At 55.8% G+C, this 16172-nt stretch overlaps 1 protein-coding gene across 5 annotated transcripts; it reads left to right on the forward strand.

Annotated features, from left to right (window-relative positions):
* The first annotated feature begins 1983 nt into the window (after positions 1-1983).
* LOC125088428 (FXYD domain-containing ion transport regulator 7) lies at positions 1984-16151 on the forward strand. Of its 5 annotated transcripts, none has more exons than XM_047709602.1 (8): positions 1984-2122; positions 3340-3404; positions 3878-3910; positions 4471-4545; positions 4857-4893; positions 5799-5848; positions 6042-6093; positions 6203-6332. In XM_047709602.1, the coding sequence occupies exons 2-7, from the start codon at positions 3344-3346 to the stop codon at positions 6062-6064; spliced, it is 279 nt and encodes a 92-aa protein (XP_047565558.1). In that variant the 5' UTR covers positions 1984-2122; positions 3340-3343; the 3' UTR covers positions 6065-6093; positions 6203-6332. The 5 variants fall into 5 exon arrangements, with proteins under 5 accessions (XP_047565558.1, XP_047565556.1, XP_047565557.1 ...); XM_047709600.1 differs by lacking the exon at positions 1984-2122 and adding an exon at positions 2608-3043; XM_047709601.1 differs by lacking the exon at positions 1984-2122 and adding an exon at positions 2650-2929.
* Positions 16152-16172: the final 21 nt, after the last annotated feature.

Raw genomic sequence — 16172 nt, forward strand, 5'->3', positions numbered from 1 at the left:
CTCAAGCAGCCCCATGAGCTGGGTCATACTATTGATGTGTCCTTTGTGCATGGGAAAACTGAGGCCGGAGGAGGTTAAATGATTCCCTTCATGGCCCTGGACAAATCTAAATCGAAGCCCTCTCCTCCCACCCCTGAGAAACACACCCAGCCTCTCTGGCCAGGGCTGCACACTCAGGAGACTTAACAGTCCTAGCCGTTTCACATAATCACCCCAATTTCCCTCTGAGGGGACTATGAGTTTATACCCATTTTACAGAAGGAGAAACTGAGCCTCATAGTGGTTAGGTCAGGTGCCGGACATCACCCAGTTAGAAAGTGGCGGAGCTGCTCTACTCTGGTGCAGTGGGCCTTGGGAGGGGGAGAAGCCAAGGACGGGCTGGAGCTGGCCAGGTGCCCCCAGCCCTGCTTGCCTTCCCTGCCGCTCTGTCAGCCCTCCCCAGGGCTGCATAAACATCAGGGTTATCATTAACCAGAGACTGCCACCGCCGGTGGCCCTGGGGTGCAGGGCCATGAGGGGCCGGGGCTTGGACGCACAGGGATGAGAGGGCATTTCAAAGCCCCATGGGTCCTCGGAGGTGGGTCCTCTGTGTATGCATGTGCGTGTACATGTGTGTGTCAGGGCTCTCTACCCCTGTGCCTTGGTCTGAACATGCCCACTTGCTCCCGACTGTGTCCTCCACAGTCTGAGCCCATGATCTGACCCTTTCAGGGTGGGGCCGGTTTCTGTCCTCAGCCACCAGGGGCCTCAGGAGAATTAGCTCCATCTTGCTAAAACCTCAGTTTGCTCATCCCGAAAATGGAATTAATAATAAGGCTGTGTGGGGTTCAGAGACCTCTAAGGCTGGCCCCGTGCGATACGTATGATCTCAGTGATTTCTCCGTTTTATGGGACAGAAAACTGAGGCATGTCGGAGAGGTCACATGGGCTGCTGAAGGTCACACAACCAGGATGGCAGAGCTCCCACCGGAAGCCAGGTTTCTCTATCACCAGAGTCTGTGAGTCCGGCCCGCGGGTGAGGACACTGTGTGCGTCGTCCTCCACAGAGTCCCACAGGCCATGTGAGATCGGGAAAGGGGAGGTTTGGGATTAAACACATCAACACACATTTGGAGGTGCCTCACACATGTGTAGGCCTGTCTCCCCATGACTGAGTGGCCTGCTATGCCCTGGTGGCCCGCATGTGAGGGTATGAACACAGTTTGTGTGCGTCAGTTTTCGGGGTTGTATGTAAGAGTGGCGGGTCGCAGGGCGGTGTCCTGGACAGAATTTCTGCTTCTCTTTGTGCCCACGGCACTGTGTGCCGTCCCCTGTGTCCATACGTACACGGCGTATGAGCCTTCCCGTCCCTGAAACTGCGGACGAGGGCCGGCTGTGTGTCTGGGCTTCTGAGTCCATTTACATGTGGTGTGTGTATCGGTGTGTTTCTGTCCCCCGGTTTGTATGTCTTCACAAGAGTGTGACCGTTTGTAAGGGTGGACACGTGTGTGGCTAGGTCATTGTGTCTGTCTATGGCATCTATCTGAATGTGTGCGTGCGTGTGTGTGTGGTGTGCTCATGGGGAACTCACAGTCAGCAGCAGACAACATACACACACAGAAATGTCCCAAGAGCCCTGTGGGGGCAGCCCAGGTCCCCGCAGAACACTGGGGTTAGGGGTCAGTGGGCTCCTGAGCACTCAGACGGGGGTGACCTTAGGAGCCGAATGGGCCCAATCCCCAGGGAGCCTCACAGAAACCCCTGACCCCCACTCTTGCACCGCAGGGCACGAGCGTGTGCGGGTACATGTGTGCGGGCAAGTGAGTGGGTCCGTGGTCCTTTCCTCCCTCCCGACTCATCCCTTCTCCGGAGACGCCGGCCGCCCGCTGCTCCTCCATCTGAGCGGAGAGAGTTAACCTAGCAGGCCAGGGCGGTCTGGGCTGGGGGCCGCCCCCTGGCCCCCCTCCAGCCCCGGCTCCAGTTACAGCTGCTGGTTGGGGAGGGGAAAGCTGGGGTGGGGCTGGGAGGGGAGACCGCTGAGGGCGGCCGCAGTCCAGCTCTGGGCCAGGGGGTCCAAAGTGTTCACCCCCGGCACAGCCGGACCTTTGGGGGCCTTCTTTCAGCAGGGGACAGCCTGATTGGGGTGAGCGTCCCCTGCCCTCCCCTCCAGGCCTCACCCCCTCGCCTGGCTGAGCCACCTATTTTGGGAGCAGGAGTGGCCAGCCTGTGGCTTCCCAGGCGGGCCAGACCAGAGAGGGAGGGAGTGTGGTTGGGACGGTGGGGTTCCCCAGGAGTGGGCGTGAGGGTCCAATGCCTCGTTCCCCTACTGCTGCATGTGGCCCGGCTGGGGTGGCTTTCGGACACTCCTGTGTGTAGGTCGGATTGCGTCACTGTTTAGGGGCACTGGAAGCTCAGATGAAGAGAATCGTTTTAGTAACTGTCTCCACCCCATGTCTTGCTCCAACCAGGAGTTTGGGGAAGGGCGTTGTCTCCTTCCAGCCCCATTGCCTGTGCTTGAGTGTGTGTGTGTGTGTGTGTGTGTGTGTGTGTCCCTGCCCCTGGCATCTGTCTTCTGTCTCTCAGCCCCACTGATTTGGGCCTCATGCCACAGGCCTGGTGGCGTCTGCCTGTGGAAGATGTCACCCAGAGGCTGGCGGAGGGGATGTTTTTCCCCCCATTCTCATCATTCCAGAAGATGTGGAGGGGTGGCCTTTCCCACAGGGGCAGCCGGGAGCATTGTGGCAGCCAGGCCTCACCCCAGCGGGGTTGTGTGTGACCCCCGAGTGGGGGGAAGGAAGGCTGTTGCCATGGTGGCCTGTGTGAGGCAAATTCCTCCCAGGGTGAAGTGGGAGATATTTATACCCAGGGTCAGGCTGAGAGCTGACCAGCGGCTGAGGGCAGGAGAGCTGGGATATTACACGGACACAGCGAGGCCGTGGTGTGCGGGCAGGTGGGCCCTCAGGTCCTGGCTGGACCATCCCTCATCCCTCACCCCTCACCGTGTGTGTCTGTGTGTCTCTCTCTCTAGCTGGCTGGGGCGAGCCATCCTGCTCTTCCCCATAGGGTAGGTGTGGGGCATCTGGGGGCCTGCTGTGGGAGGCCCAGGCCTGTGGAGGCCCCTGTGGACCGTGTGTATCTTACCCCTTGCCCTTGCCTGTGGTCCTACGACCCCACTGTGACTTGTTTTGGTGACACTGTGTCTGATGAGGCAGGGGGTGCCCTGCTTCTCCCAGTGGTCAAGCGCTGGATGATAGACACTTTTGAAATCAAACCCCCGCGACCCTGATTTAATCCCGTGGGTTCAAGCCCCAATGGTGGGGGGAATGAGGGAACATATTCTTGACCCCTGGTGTCCCTCAGGACAATGGCGCCTCTCTACCACATCTTGGCTCTCTGTGTGGGTTTTTTCACCACGGCCAGCGCAGGTGAGTCTGGGGTATGTAGCCCACCCACCCCTCAGCCCCAAGGGAGGCTGGGGGGTGGGGTGATGGTGAAGCCCTTCAAGAGAACCAAGTTGGAGACTCCAAGCTAAATGAGTCAGTGGGGTACCAGGAAATTGGGGGTTTCACATGGGTCCAGTCAGAAGCTAGTATTTGGGGTGGGGGCTGATGCTAGGTCAGGCAAAGGTGGACCGTGGGATGGAGGCCCACTTCCCTCAGATGACAGAACCATTGACAACACGGGATAAGACAAGATTTGGGGGCAGTTAGGTGCCCCCTGCCCCACCAGGACAGTGCAGATGAGGCAGCTAAGACCTAGAGAAGTTGGGCAGACTGCTCAGGGTCCAACGGTCCCCAGACTCTCAGCCCAGGAGAGTAAAGCCCCCACAAGGTCCCTTTTCATCCGTCCCTGTCCAGAGTCCCAGGAAGCATCCAACCCCTGACTTTTCTCTTTCCAGAAGCTCCACAGGAACATGACCCATTCACCTATGGTAAGGGAGGGAGGGGTGTCTATCCCTGGGAGTTGGGAGGACGTATGGCCTGGGTTTGTCCGTCCTGTTCTAGTTACTCCTCTTCTCTTTCTCCATCTCTGTCTCTCTGACTCAGTGTTTGTATCTCTGTCACTCTCCTTTTCTCTCTTGTCTCTCAGATCTCTGACTCCTTGTTTTGATCTCCCCTTGTCTGTCTCTGTCTCTGTGTGTCCGTCTGTTTGATCCCTCTCTGTCTCTCTGAGTCTCTTTCTCCTTTAACCTCTCAGTATCTTATGGCTCATCCTCTCCTGCACCTCCCCTTTCTCCCTCTCTGTTCCCCCTCATCCTCTCCACCACCCTCCTCTACTTCCTTGTTTCCTCCCTCCTCGTGCCCTGCCTACCTCCTCCCTTTCCTTCCCACCCTCTCCTCCCCCTGATCCCTCTCTTCCTCCCTTATCTTCTTCCTTCTCTCTCCTCTCCTCTCCCCATCCTCCTTGCCCCTTCCTCCCCATTCTGTTCCCCTCTGCTATCCTTCCTCCTCCCCCTCCCCTGCCCTCACTCTCCTCCCCTGCCGCCCACAGACTACAGACCCTGCGGATCGGAGGGCCTCATCCATCGCCGGGATCCTTTTCATCCTGGTATCCTCATCGTGCTGATGAGTACCCACACCCCCGCTACCTCCAGCCCCCGCAAGAAACGGGTTTTCGTCCCCGCCCCGCCCCCGTCTCCGCCCCGCCCCCCGTCCCCGCCCCCGTCCCCGCCCTCCACTCCGCCCCATCTCCGCCCCTGTCCCGCCCATCTGCTCCAGCCCGCCCTGTTGATGCCCCTCCCCCTGCCCCGCCCCCGCCCCCGCCCCTGTCCCCACGGCCCCGCCCCTCGCGAGCCAGAGCCAGCGCAAGAGCGCCCGCTTGGTGCACGCCAGGAAGCCGGAATCTCAGCCTCGTCCTCCTCTTACCCCCACCCACAGGCAGAAGGTGCCGGTGCAAATTCAACCAGCAGCAGAGGTAAGAGGCCCCTCCAGGCTCTCACTCATCTACCTTTCGCTCTAGAGGGGCGCTGGGGTGAGGCGGGGAGTCCATCGGACCCGCAGCCAGAGACCCTTCAGCAATTATGTATTAAGCACCTACTATGTGCCAAGCCCCAAGCCAGGCCCCGGGGACCAAATGGTGAATAAGTAAACTGCCCTCCCTGCCTGGCTGAGCTCCCAGCCCAGTGGGGGCGGCGGCCGTGGGTTCCAGCAGCCCCACAAATATAAAATCACAAAGCGTGGTAAGCGGCGAGAGAAAGAGCCACGGCGAAATGAGATCACCGCACTCGGCGGCCCAGTTTAGCTCAGCGTCCTGTTCCTAGCCCTTTGATTCATCTTTAAATAAAAATTTAAAGCAATGTATGAATACCTTCTCCATGTTAAAACAATTATAGATGTGATTTTAAATAATAGCTAATATTTAGTCCCAAGTGCCAGATTACCGTTTTATTGTGAATTATCTTATTTACTCCTCACACCCTTGTATGTGTGGTAGGTGCTGTTATTAACCTCATTTTACTGATGAGGAACAGAGGCACATGGAGGTGAAGTCACTTGCCCGAAGTCACTCCACTAAGAGATGAGGGTTCTGGGTTCTTCTAGCACTAGGCTGTCTCTAGGCTGTCTGCCCTCCAGTCCTTCCGCCACCCCATCCTCCCACCAACTTCCAGGCTCTTCTCCAGCAACTCGGGGAGGCACTTGTCTCACCCCCGGCCACCCGTTTAAACCGTAACTGGGTGCGCCCAGTTTTCTGGCGGACCCCGAGCCTGCTCCTTGCCCATCTCTGGCCCTCAGTACGGGGAAACTGTGAATGAGGGCTGCACTGGGGATTCATGGGGGTGGCTGCCTCTCTCCTTTTTCATTCCCAATTCCTTCTGCCAGAACTGGGGAACCTGATGAAGAGGAGGGAACTTTTCGCAGCTCCATCCGCCCGTTGAGTCTGGGAGAGACTCGGGTGTTTGGGGGTGAGGGCGGGTTCCAAGAACCCCTTTCCTGGCCGGGACAGGCACGTGGAGGGAGGGGCTTGATCTGAAACCAGAGGTCCGGGAGTTGCCCTGCTGCTCGCTGCTCTGCAGGAGCTAGGGTGCCCCTCCTGACACCCGAACTCTCCGTGTTCCCCCTCAGGTCTGTCCACACGCAGGCGGTAGAGACACCTGGCGCGATGGAACCCAGCCAGGTCCTGCAGCTCGGGCTGGGCTGGGGGATGGGGGGAGGAGAAGGGGGTGGAGGGTGGGATGGGGTGGCGGGGGGGGCTCTCTTGCCTCTCACGTTTTTCACCCCCACAGGATTCCCCTGGCTCCTGATGCCCACCACCTGTGCGCCCACCGCCCCGTGGACAGCCCTCTTCCCCTGCCCTGCTCCCACAGACTCCTCTCTGCCGCACAGACTTCAATAAAACGTGCTTTTCTCTCTTGACAGCGTTTGGTGGATCTGTCAGTCCCTCTGCGCGGAAGCTCGGGCGCCCCCTTGGCCCCGGCAGGGGGCGCCCCCACCCTTGGGGAAGGGGCGGGGACGTCGGGAGTGGGCGGGGGCGGGGGCGGGGGTGGCCGGGACGGGGGCGGGCTCTCCGGGCCCCCATTGGCTACGGCCCCCCCCAACACGAGGGCTCCCCCCATCTCCCCCCGACATCAGTCCGTCCAGCTTCCAGCTGCTGCAGCAGCGCCTTCTCGGTCTCGGCATCCAGCCGCCCCCTGCTCCGGCCCGGCATGGCGACCCCGACCCAGGCCCCCACAAAGGGTGAGCGCCGCCTGGGGAGAGGGCGAGCGGGTTGGGGGGGGGTCCTGGATCTTAAGCTTAGGGGAGAGGATCTAGGGAGATTTCCAGTACTGAAAAGGAAGGGAATGGGGAAGGGGATGTCTGTTCCTTCCATGGGCGGAGGCCCCTGCAGTGCACCCCTTGGCGCCCCTCCAGGCCTCGTGGACACCCCCTCCCGGTGGTGTCGTTCCTGTGCGGGACCCGCGGTTGGAGAGCGGCAGTCCCGGGAGAAAGGATGCGCGGACCGGTAGCTATGGCAAACCGGGCGGCTGGTCCTGCACAGCGGCGGTAGTGGCGCGAAGAGACGGGCTTCGAGGGTGGGAACGGTCGCCCCTGCGACCACAGGGGCTCTCGCAAATTTCGGGGTCTCCAAGATGGGCAAGAGGGGGAGGCAATATGCCTCTCTTTTCCAGCGCAGGCTCTTATGGTGGGTGTCTCCAGAAATCCCTGACAGGCAGATTCCGCGGGAAGGAGGGAGAAGGACGGAAGACAGGGGGTAGAGAGCTGGAGGAAGTGAGAGAGGATGGAAAGAGACGGAAGAGAGAGGGAGATGGAAAGGAATGTGAAAAATGAAAGCCTGAAAGAGAGGAGAGAGCGAGACAGGGGACCCAGAGTCAGAGACACAGAGGGAGACCTGGGGGAAGACAGATAAGATGCCGAAGAGATTGAGAGTGAAGGGGGAAGGCGGAGGAGCAACAGAAAAGGATGCAGAGAGACAGAAAATCAGAGACAAAAAGAGAGGCATAGAGAAAGACACAGAGGAGGAGGAGAGATGAACCCACAGCGCGGGAGAGAGATAGCAGGAGGAGCAGCGTGGGGGTGGGGCCGAGCCACTGCGGTGAGCCCCCCCTTGGGCAGGAATGGATGGCGGGACCCTCCTTTCCAGCCAGCATGCAGGGATGTTGTCTGGTCGGGAGGTGCACTCAGGTGTGCACACAGATGTCCCTTCTTTACCCCCATCCAGCCGCGGCGCGATTACATCTCACACCCCTTAACCCAGTTATGCGCCCACTTAAACACTCGCTCCCCCCTAACAGCCCCCTTTCTTGAGGTTGTCTCTGCAGAGGAACCAGGGGAAGAATGCTCTAATGGGGGTGGGGGTGGGGGTTTCCAGCACTGAGAGCAGGGCCAGAGGGGATGGGCCAGTGGTGCTGAGGAGCCCCTGGTGGTGAAGGGAACCCCAGTTCCACTCTGATCTCGCCTTCCCTGCCCCCTTTCCCGGCAGGCAGGGGCTGCTGCACCGAGCCATATCTGCAGAATTTGAAGCAGGGCGGGGGGGGGGGGGCTGCAGAGGCTGGAAGCCACCCTAGGGAGAGGGGGCAGGGCTGAGCCAGCGGGCCTGGCGGGAGCCCAGGGCTTCTTTTCGCAGAGATGGTGGTTAACAGGATCGATGGCAGCAGACGGGCCGAGGTGGGAGGACAGACGCCTCAGCCCCACCCCCTCCTTTTCCCCAGTCACAGCAGGAGAGGGGGACCGCAGGTCTTGGAAACCCGGGGAGGGGGGAAGAAGAGCATGTTTGTGGTTGCACCGCTTAACCGATTAATGGATCACTTGTGGGGGGAAGCATGGGGTGAGGGAAATGAGGCCTCTCCCACTCTGTCAGAAGCAAGAGGGATAGATGGGGGCAAACAGAAAAGGGAAGCAGGAGCACAACCTGTGGGCCTGGGTCCCTATCCTTGAGAAGGACCCTCTGCTTGGCCAGAAGCCAACTCTGCAGGACAACACTGAGAGATACAAAGGGAGCAGACGGAGCCAAGATTGGCCCCAGAATTAGACACCTAACCCCCAGGACCCCACCCAGCCTAGGGTGCTGGTACCCATTACCTCTCCTCACCTCTGAAGATGCCCCAGTTGCCATAGCAACCCCCTCCTTCCTGATGTCTCCCTGGCCCCTGGCCAGGAGGGTGCCATTTCTTCTCTTGCCTCCTGGCTCCACCCTTAGCCCAGTCTCCCCCATGAGGAACCAGATTCCTGGGGCGGCAGGGACCAGAAGAGGGACTTCTGCATAGAGCCTGGGGCACCCAGGATGAACTAAAGAGGATTCTGGGCCAGGTGCTCCCCCGCACTGTGGGCTCCTGATGGTTTGGGAAGGTGCGCTATTTGGCAACCCAGGAGACAAAGTAGTCTAATCCAACGCTCCACCTCTGATGGGGCTTCCTGCAGCCTAGCAGGGGCTTTCATTCATTCATTCATTCATTCACCCACTCACCCACTCGTGTGTGCATTGTTTCTTTCATTCATTCCAGAAAAGTTCTTAGAAAGACTTTTATAAATGTCAGGATTAATGGCAGAGGAGTCAAGCAAACTTCCTCCTCATCTGGTCGGGGAGTGAAGACAGCACATGCGACTTTAAAATAATGTTTCCCTGTCTTGACGCTCTTGAGGACGATTTTTGCCCTATCCAGATGTTCTCCACACTCACATTTACTATTTTCCCTTTAAAGGATTCGTTTTTGACAAAGCTTAATTAATTAGCTTCATTTTATATCACCATCACAAATGGAAAATCAGGACTTTTCTTTTCCTTTCTTTTTTTTTTTTTTTTTTGCCTTAAAGGCAAGTATAAACATGATTTTTAACAAGTGACTCCATGTTTCTGGGCCTCAGTGTCCTTCTGTGTTGAGTAAGGGTGAAGACAGCACCCATATCAGGGAGGAGCTGTGTAGATGGAAGTGTGTTAACACCTGTGAAGTGCTTAGAACAGAACCCAGCATGCAGTCAGTGCTATCAAATGCTGGTTAGATAGGTAAATAAAGGAGAAAACCAGATAATGTCACAAAATTCTATAGAGTTATCACTGCCTGCTGAAGGCTGGGAGCCCAAGGACGGTGTCCTCATGGGAAAAGAGGGAGCTTAGCAAGGCAGAAGGTGTTAAAGACACCTCCACACCTACCTAAGACTTCCTCCTTGAAGACCCGACAGGGCACCAAGAAGGAGAAACTGACACATCATGAGAAATGGTGCTATTCCGAGTCTTGCCTGGGTGTCATTGTATGCGTCAGTTTAGGCTAGAGAGTGCCATAGTAAAGATTGTATCAAAAATCCCAGGGGCTTCTGACAATCAAGGTTGAAGTCTCACTTACACCATACGTCCATTGCAGGTCGACCTGGGGGGTGTCTCTGTTCACGAGAGAAAATTTCGCAACACAGGGGCAACAGGCAAAAGGGAGCTCTTGTAAGAACATTTAAATGCTCCAGCCTGGAAGTCACTTGATGCTTCCACTCACAGTTCATTGGCCAGAATTAGTCACATGGTCTCCCCACCCCACCCCACCCCCAGCCTCAAGGAAGCTGCCATCCTTCCCCAAGCCTGGAAGAGAAAACTGATGACTGTACCTAGCATTGGCCTCACATTCCTGGTTCCCCTCAGCTAGTGATGCATGCTCTGCAGAATTCAGCTCTAGACAAGACAGAATGTCCTGAGAGCTGTCAGGAATGAGGGAGCCATCAAGATGGGCTTTTTGAATGGGAAGTGTGGTCTGAGCTCTCCGGAAGGTGAATATGGTTTGGGACAGGGAGGTGGGGGATGGGGAAAAGTAAATACACACACACACATTTTATTCACACATTAACATTTCTGAAATTGGGATGAGTCTTCTAATGGTTGGGTATGTTTCGTATGGTAGAGTTCCATACATATTCACACATACACACACGCACTGAGAAAGCTATTATGAAATTAATTTTGAATCTTAAAATTGATGTCTTAGAAATAAGTCATAAAATATATATTATATGTAATATAATATAGGGTATTTTATAGGACAATTCCTCTGCATTGGATTCAGTGGCAGGAGCGAGTGGATGAGAATAGTAGCCACAGTGCCTAATTTTTTGGGAGCTGTCAAATAACAGAAGTTTTAGGGAGTATTCAGGGGAAGATGATACACTCAACAGTTTATCAGTGGGATTGAAGTCTGTTAATTCCAGCATCATATGCAAATGATAGGTGTATGTGTTTTTCAGGAAGTGAGTCCGTAGCTTGCCTCAGATTTCCACAGGAGGCTAGTTCCAGGAGTGCCATGTACAGTTTGGTGGGTTGTGCACTGAACAAGGGAAGGTACTGACTAATGGTGTCAGTGGGGACTGGAATCCAGCCTATGCTCCATGCTTCAAGCCTTGTGTCTTGCCATGCATGAGGCTGTATCATTCAGATCAAAGGACATCTTTATCTGATTTCTACCCAGAAAACATTGGGCCAGTGGCCCCATCTGGAGTCTCAAAAATGTTAAGAAACCCAGTGTTGAAATGTGTTTTCCCTCTCTCTCTTTTCCTGTCTTCCTTGCCACAGTTCCTCAGGAACCTGATCCATTTTACTATGGTGAGTGGTAGATGTGATGAGGGTACCCTGGGGCTGGAAAGAGGGGTGGTTGCTGGTCCCCACAGGTTATTGCTGAAGTGGCTTCAGCCCTGGCACATGATACCTGCTGGGCCACTTGCCGTGTGACCATGCGGTTTCAGTTTACATTGGCTGGGCTCTTGGAGGGCAGAATTGGATTTGGTGGGATGTGTGGGGGGGTACCCACTTTGGACCCCATCCAGGCTTCATCATGTCTCTGGGCTGGTACATTGTCGTCACCAGAGAAGCATACAACTCTGAGGCCAGGCTGCCTGGATTTGAATCCTAGCTTATCCACTCACTAGCTGTGTGGCCTTGAGCAAGTAACTCATCCTCTCTGGGCTCTTCTGCAAAGAAGGGATAGTATTAGCTTCTACCTATGAGGCTTGTGGAAAGCTTTACTTGGGTGATGCCATTATATCATCCCCATGACACTGAAGCTTAAAGAAGTTACCCCCAAGTTGAGCAGACATGGCCCAGGTTCCCTTTCTAAACACCCCTCTGCCCTCTCCCTTTGCTCACTTGTACTGTTTCTCCAATATGCCAAATTCTTTCCCACCCCAGGGCCTTTGCACGTGCCATTCCCTCTGCCAGGAATACTCCTTGTCTAGCTCTCCACACAGCTGACTCAGCTCCTTTTCCTTCTTCAGGGCTCAGATCAAATATTGACTGCTCTGCTGGGAGAGGCCCTTCCTGACTCTCTGCCAACAGGAGCCACAGACACATCTAGTCATAGTCACATGGCCCAGATGTTTCATTTTATCTTGTTCCGTGCTTTGTCACAATATGAAAGCCAATTCCCTGAGGCAGAGGCCTGGACACTGCTGGTACAGAGTGGGTGCTCTATAAATTCATATTTCAATAAATACAATTGGCCCCTGAACAATGTGGGGATTAGGAGTGCTGAGCCCCCCATGTAGTTGAAAACCCACATATAACTTTTGACTCCCCCAAAACTTAACTACTAATAGCCTGCTGTTGACTGGAAGCTTTACTGATGACATACACAGTTGATTAACACATATTTTGTATATTATGTGTATTATGTACTGCATTCTGGCAATGAAGGAAACTAGAGGAAAAAATGTTGTTAAGGAAATCACAAGGAAGAAGGGCGCCTGGCTGGCTCAATCAGTAGAGCATGCAACTCTTGTTTCAGGGTCATGAGTTCGAGCCCCTATTTGGGTGTAGAGCTTACAAAAAAAAAAAAAAATCATGAAGAAGAGAAAATACATTTACAGTGCTATACTATATTTATTGAAAAAACATCACATCTAAGAGGACCTGCATGTTGTTCAAGGATCAATCATATTTACTGTGGCATTTTGGACAAGAATGCTTCTTATGAAAGAAAATACAGGAAAGAATGAGATTATAAAGTGCTAAGGAGAGAATGGGAAATTCCAAATAGACAAGGTTTCAGAGAAGCTTTCACTGACATTTGAATAAAGCCCAGAAATTGGTAAGATGGGAATATTGGCGGGGAGAGAGCTTTCAGGCAGAGGGTACAGCAAATTCAAAGGCCTGAGGTAGGACCATACCTGATCTGCTCCAGGAATGGCAGAGAGACCAGGATGCCTGGGGGAGGGGACTGAGGCAGAAAGTGGAGTGGGGTGAGGTCTGAGAAGGAACTTCAGCTTTTCCTCAGAATGCACTGGAAGCCAGGGTGGGGTGGGGACTACAAGCTGGGGGACCCTGATCTGACTCAGATACTAGCAGGATCCCTGTGACTGGGGTGCGGGGAGACCACAGAGCAGGTTGCTTGCTGAGATAGTTCAGACAGGTGACAATGGTGGACAGGACCAGGTGGGAAGCAGTAAAAGGAGGGGAGGTACATGTGTCTATGATGTAGAGGATGGTTTTTTGTATACACGAAGCATCTAGGGAAGAGTCAGGGTAAAGAGGTCAAGGGATCTCCTGAGCTCCTGTTCTCCATCCTCACACTAGCCCATTGGGGAGCCCCCAAGCACAGCCCGCAGCATCCCTGGCCCCTGGGCCCCTGGCCAGGCAGCCTTGAAGCCAGGTCGAGGCTCCAGGGAGGGCTGAGGTGCTCCCCATGTTGATGTTCCCCATTGTCTCCTCCAGACTATGACACTGTGCAGACAGTGGGCATGACTCTGGCCACCATATTGTTCCTGCTGGGCATCCTCATCATTATCAGTAAGTGTGACCTTTTCCTGGGCTTCAGGGCGCCGCCAAGGGGGCTGCCTTGGGGTCCCTGGGCACCTACAGTTTCCCTGCTGGCTTTCATCCAGACACTTACATCCTGCCTCGTTGTGTCTATCTGTCTCCTCACAGGCAAGAAGGTCAAGTGCAGGAAGGCGGACTCCAGGTCTGAGAGGTCTGGCAGCAGCGGGGAGAGAGAGGAGAGGGGCGGGAGCAGCCTGGGGCGCAGGGGTATTTCCCTAACAGAAGGGCCCCAGGGTCCCCCCATCTTTCCCAGAAAGTCTGTGGCTATTGGATTTCTTGATGCTTTTCTCTCTGGTCTTTGCTTCTGCAGCCCAACGTGCAAATCCTGTAAGTCGGAGCTGCCCTCCTCAGGTGAGGGGGAGGAAGGGAAATGGGGGCAGTTGAGGAAGGGGGGTGGCACTGGATGTCCCCCGAGAATGATGCCACCCATGAATGGATGGGCCAACTGCAGTGGAGCTGAGGCCCTGCGGATGGAAGAGGTAAACCTATGGAGTCAGTGGGGTGTGGGGAACGTCCTAGAGTCCACTGAAGCTTCCCAGAAACAAGCAGACAAGCTCCGGGAAAGCAAGGATGAACTAATTCTCCAGGGGAGAAAGCCACAAGTCTGTGAAGAGAGGTGGGGCCACAGCATTCGGATTAGGGACACAGCTGAGCACTACGGGGGGGGGGGGGGGGGGGGGGGAGACGGGATATTTTCCAGACCTTATTGTTCAGCTAGGGAGATCAAGGATGAAATGATCAAGAAAAAGGAAGGAGATGGGCACCTGGCTGGCTCCGTCGGTGGGAGCTTGTGATTCTTGATCTCAGGGTTATTAGTTCGAGCCCCACATTGGGGGTAAAGATTACTTTAAAAAAAAGGAAAAAGAAAGAAAAAGGAAGGAGGGAAGGGAGGAGAGGGGGAAGGAGGAGGGAGGAAAGGAGGGAAGGGTTTTTGGATAATTGTATCAAAATAACCAAAGGAGAGACACATAGAATACAGATTTAAAAACTGATTTTGGAAAAGAGAATATGGGGATGGAAGGAGTATGAGATGGAAAGTACAGGAAGGGAATAAAGTATGAGGATGGAGGGGGTGTATGTGGTGGGTGGACAGTGGAGGGGGAGTACAGGAGATGAAGGGGATGGAAGAGTTGGGGGGTGGGGGAGCCACAGAAGGGGTGGCAGGTGTGGAGGGGTGAAGAGTGTGGAGGGAGTAAAAGGGGGGAAAAGGGGTGGGGGCCATGGAGGGGGTGGGGGTGTGGAGAGGTAAGGAGTATGAGGGTGTGGGGGTGTGAAGGGGTGAGGGGGGTGGGGAAAGAGGCGCTGCAGGGGGTGGAAGGTGGACAGAGATTAGGATGTAGGAGGGAATAAGCTGCAGATGAGAGATTGGGACTCCTTGGGGGTGTTAATTCGAATTATGTAAAAATATCCTGACCTGTTTTTAGTGGAACTGCGTCCTTTCCAGGGACTTATAAAAATCAGAAGTGGGAATCTCTCTGCCTCTCACAGAAAGGCTTAGAACTAAAACGTGGGTCTTGGGGTACTCTGTGCCTGGGGGGATTTGGTGTGGAATTTGATGTGTTTTGTTTTGTGTTCTTTTCATGACATTTAAAACCCTAAGGGGGGGGGGGGTTGTGGATGACTTCTTTGTGGATGATGGCGGCTGGGGGGTGGGTGGCGCTAGTACCTGGGGCAAGGTCTCAGAATATGCCCAGGACTGTGACCCACTCCAGTTGACTGACGGTCCCCAGTGGGTGGGACACAGAGGAATTCCAACTGTGTCCAAACCGTTGGGGAAATAGGGTGTGTGTCTAGGATGGGGGCGTAGGAGGAGGCTGGGGACCCAGGAGGGGCATGGAGACTCCCTTCTAGCAGGGGGGATATCCCAGAAGGTCCCAAGATGGGCCAGGGGTCTCCAGCCTCATCACAGGTGTGCTCCCCTCCGTGACAGTGTCCTGTGGGGCAGGACAAAAGCCACACAGGTGTCCCTAAAGGAATCATTGTGTGGGAAGGCAAAACATTCCCAGTGTTAGCTAGAGGGTGAGAGTTCCTGGGGGTCTGGCTTCCATGGGAGGCTGGGGGGAAGGGCCACTGGTTTGTGGGAGGGGGCTGCTTGCACAGGTGCCCCGTGTGGGTGACCACAGCTCTCTGACGCTGTCTCTGTGTCTCTCTTTGTCTCCACCCACCCCCCCACCCCCGGTCCCCAGCCCCTGGAGGTGGTGGCGTGTAAAACCAGCCCTGGGCACCTCCACTGCTGTCCCTGCCTGAGTGCAGAAGCCTGAGGACCGGGTGGAGGCGGTGGGGACCCCAGCCTTGCGCCGGGGAGCGCTCCCCCGAATGAGCCGCCCCACCCACCCGAGGCTGGTGCGGCTGCACCCCGCTGCCCCTCCCCAGGTCTTGGCAATGACGACCCCGCAAAGAGCCCGTCTGCATCCCGGATCCAGGGACTCAGGCCTCCAGCTCCTGGGGTCCAGGAGTCCAGCCCCAGCCCCCCAGAATGCCCACGTATTGCTCCCCTGCACCTCCCTGTCTCCCCTCCGAAGATCGGTTTCCTTGCACCCTTGGAGTCTCTGTCTTGAGCTTAATAAATGTGCACTTGGTTTTTTCCCTGTTCTGTCTGTGAGTCCTCATCTGTGGGGACAAAATGGGGGAGAGGGCAAAACTGAACCTTGGGGGAACTCTCTCCCGTCCCCAGGCTTGCCACCTCCTTCTTCCTCCCCTCCCCCAGCGCCCCAGTGGCCTCCCCAGTCTCAGAGACCCGGGAGTTTCCCCTCCCGTGCTCCGCGCCTCCTCCCCAGTCGCCCCTTCCCGTCGCTTCCCCGCCGCCCCCGCCACCCCAGAGTAGACACCCCGCCCACGCTCCCCTGCCTCCCCAAAGGTTTCCCACCCACCAAGACCGGCCGGTGCTCTCCCGCCCTTCTCCCCCCAGCGGGTGGGTGGAGGCCACTAACCGGCCTCTCACCCCTGCCCCCCATCGCCCTCAGCGTCTCCCC

Source organism: Lutra lutra, chromosome 17, assembly GCF_902655055.1.
Source record: "Lutra lutra chromosome 17, mLutLut1.2, whole genome shotgun sequence".
Lineage (NCBI taxonomy): Eukaryota > Metazoa > Chordata > Mammalia > Carnivora > Mustelidae > Lutra > Lutra lutra.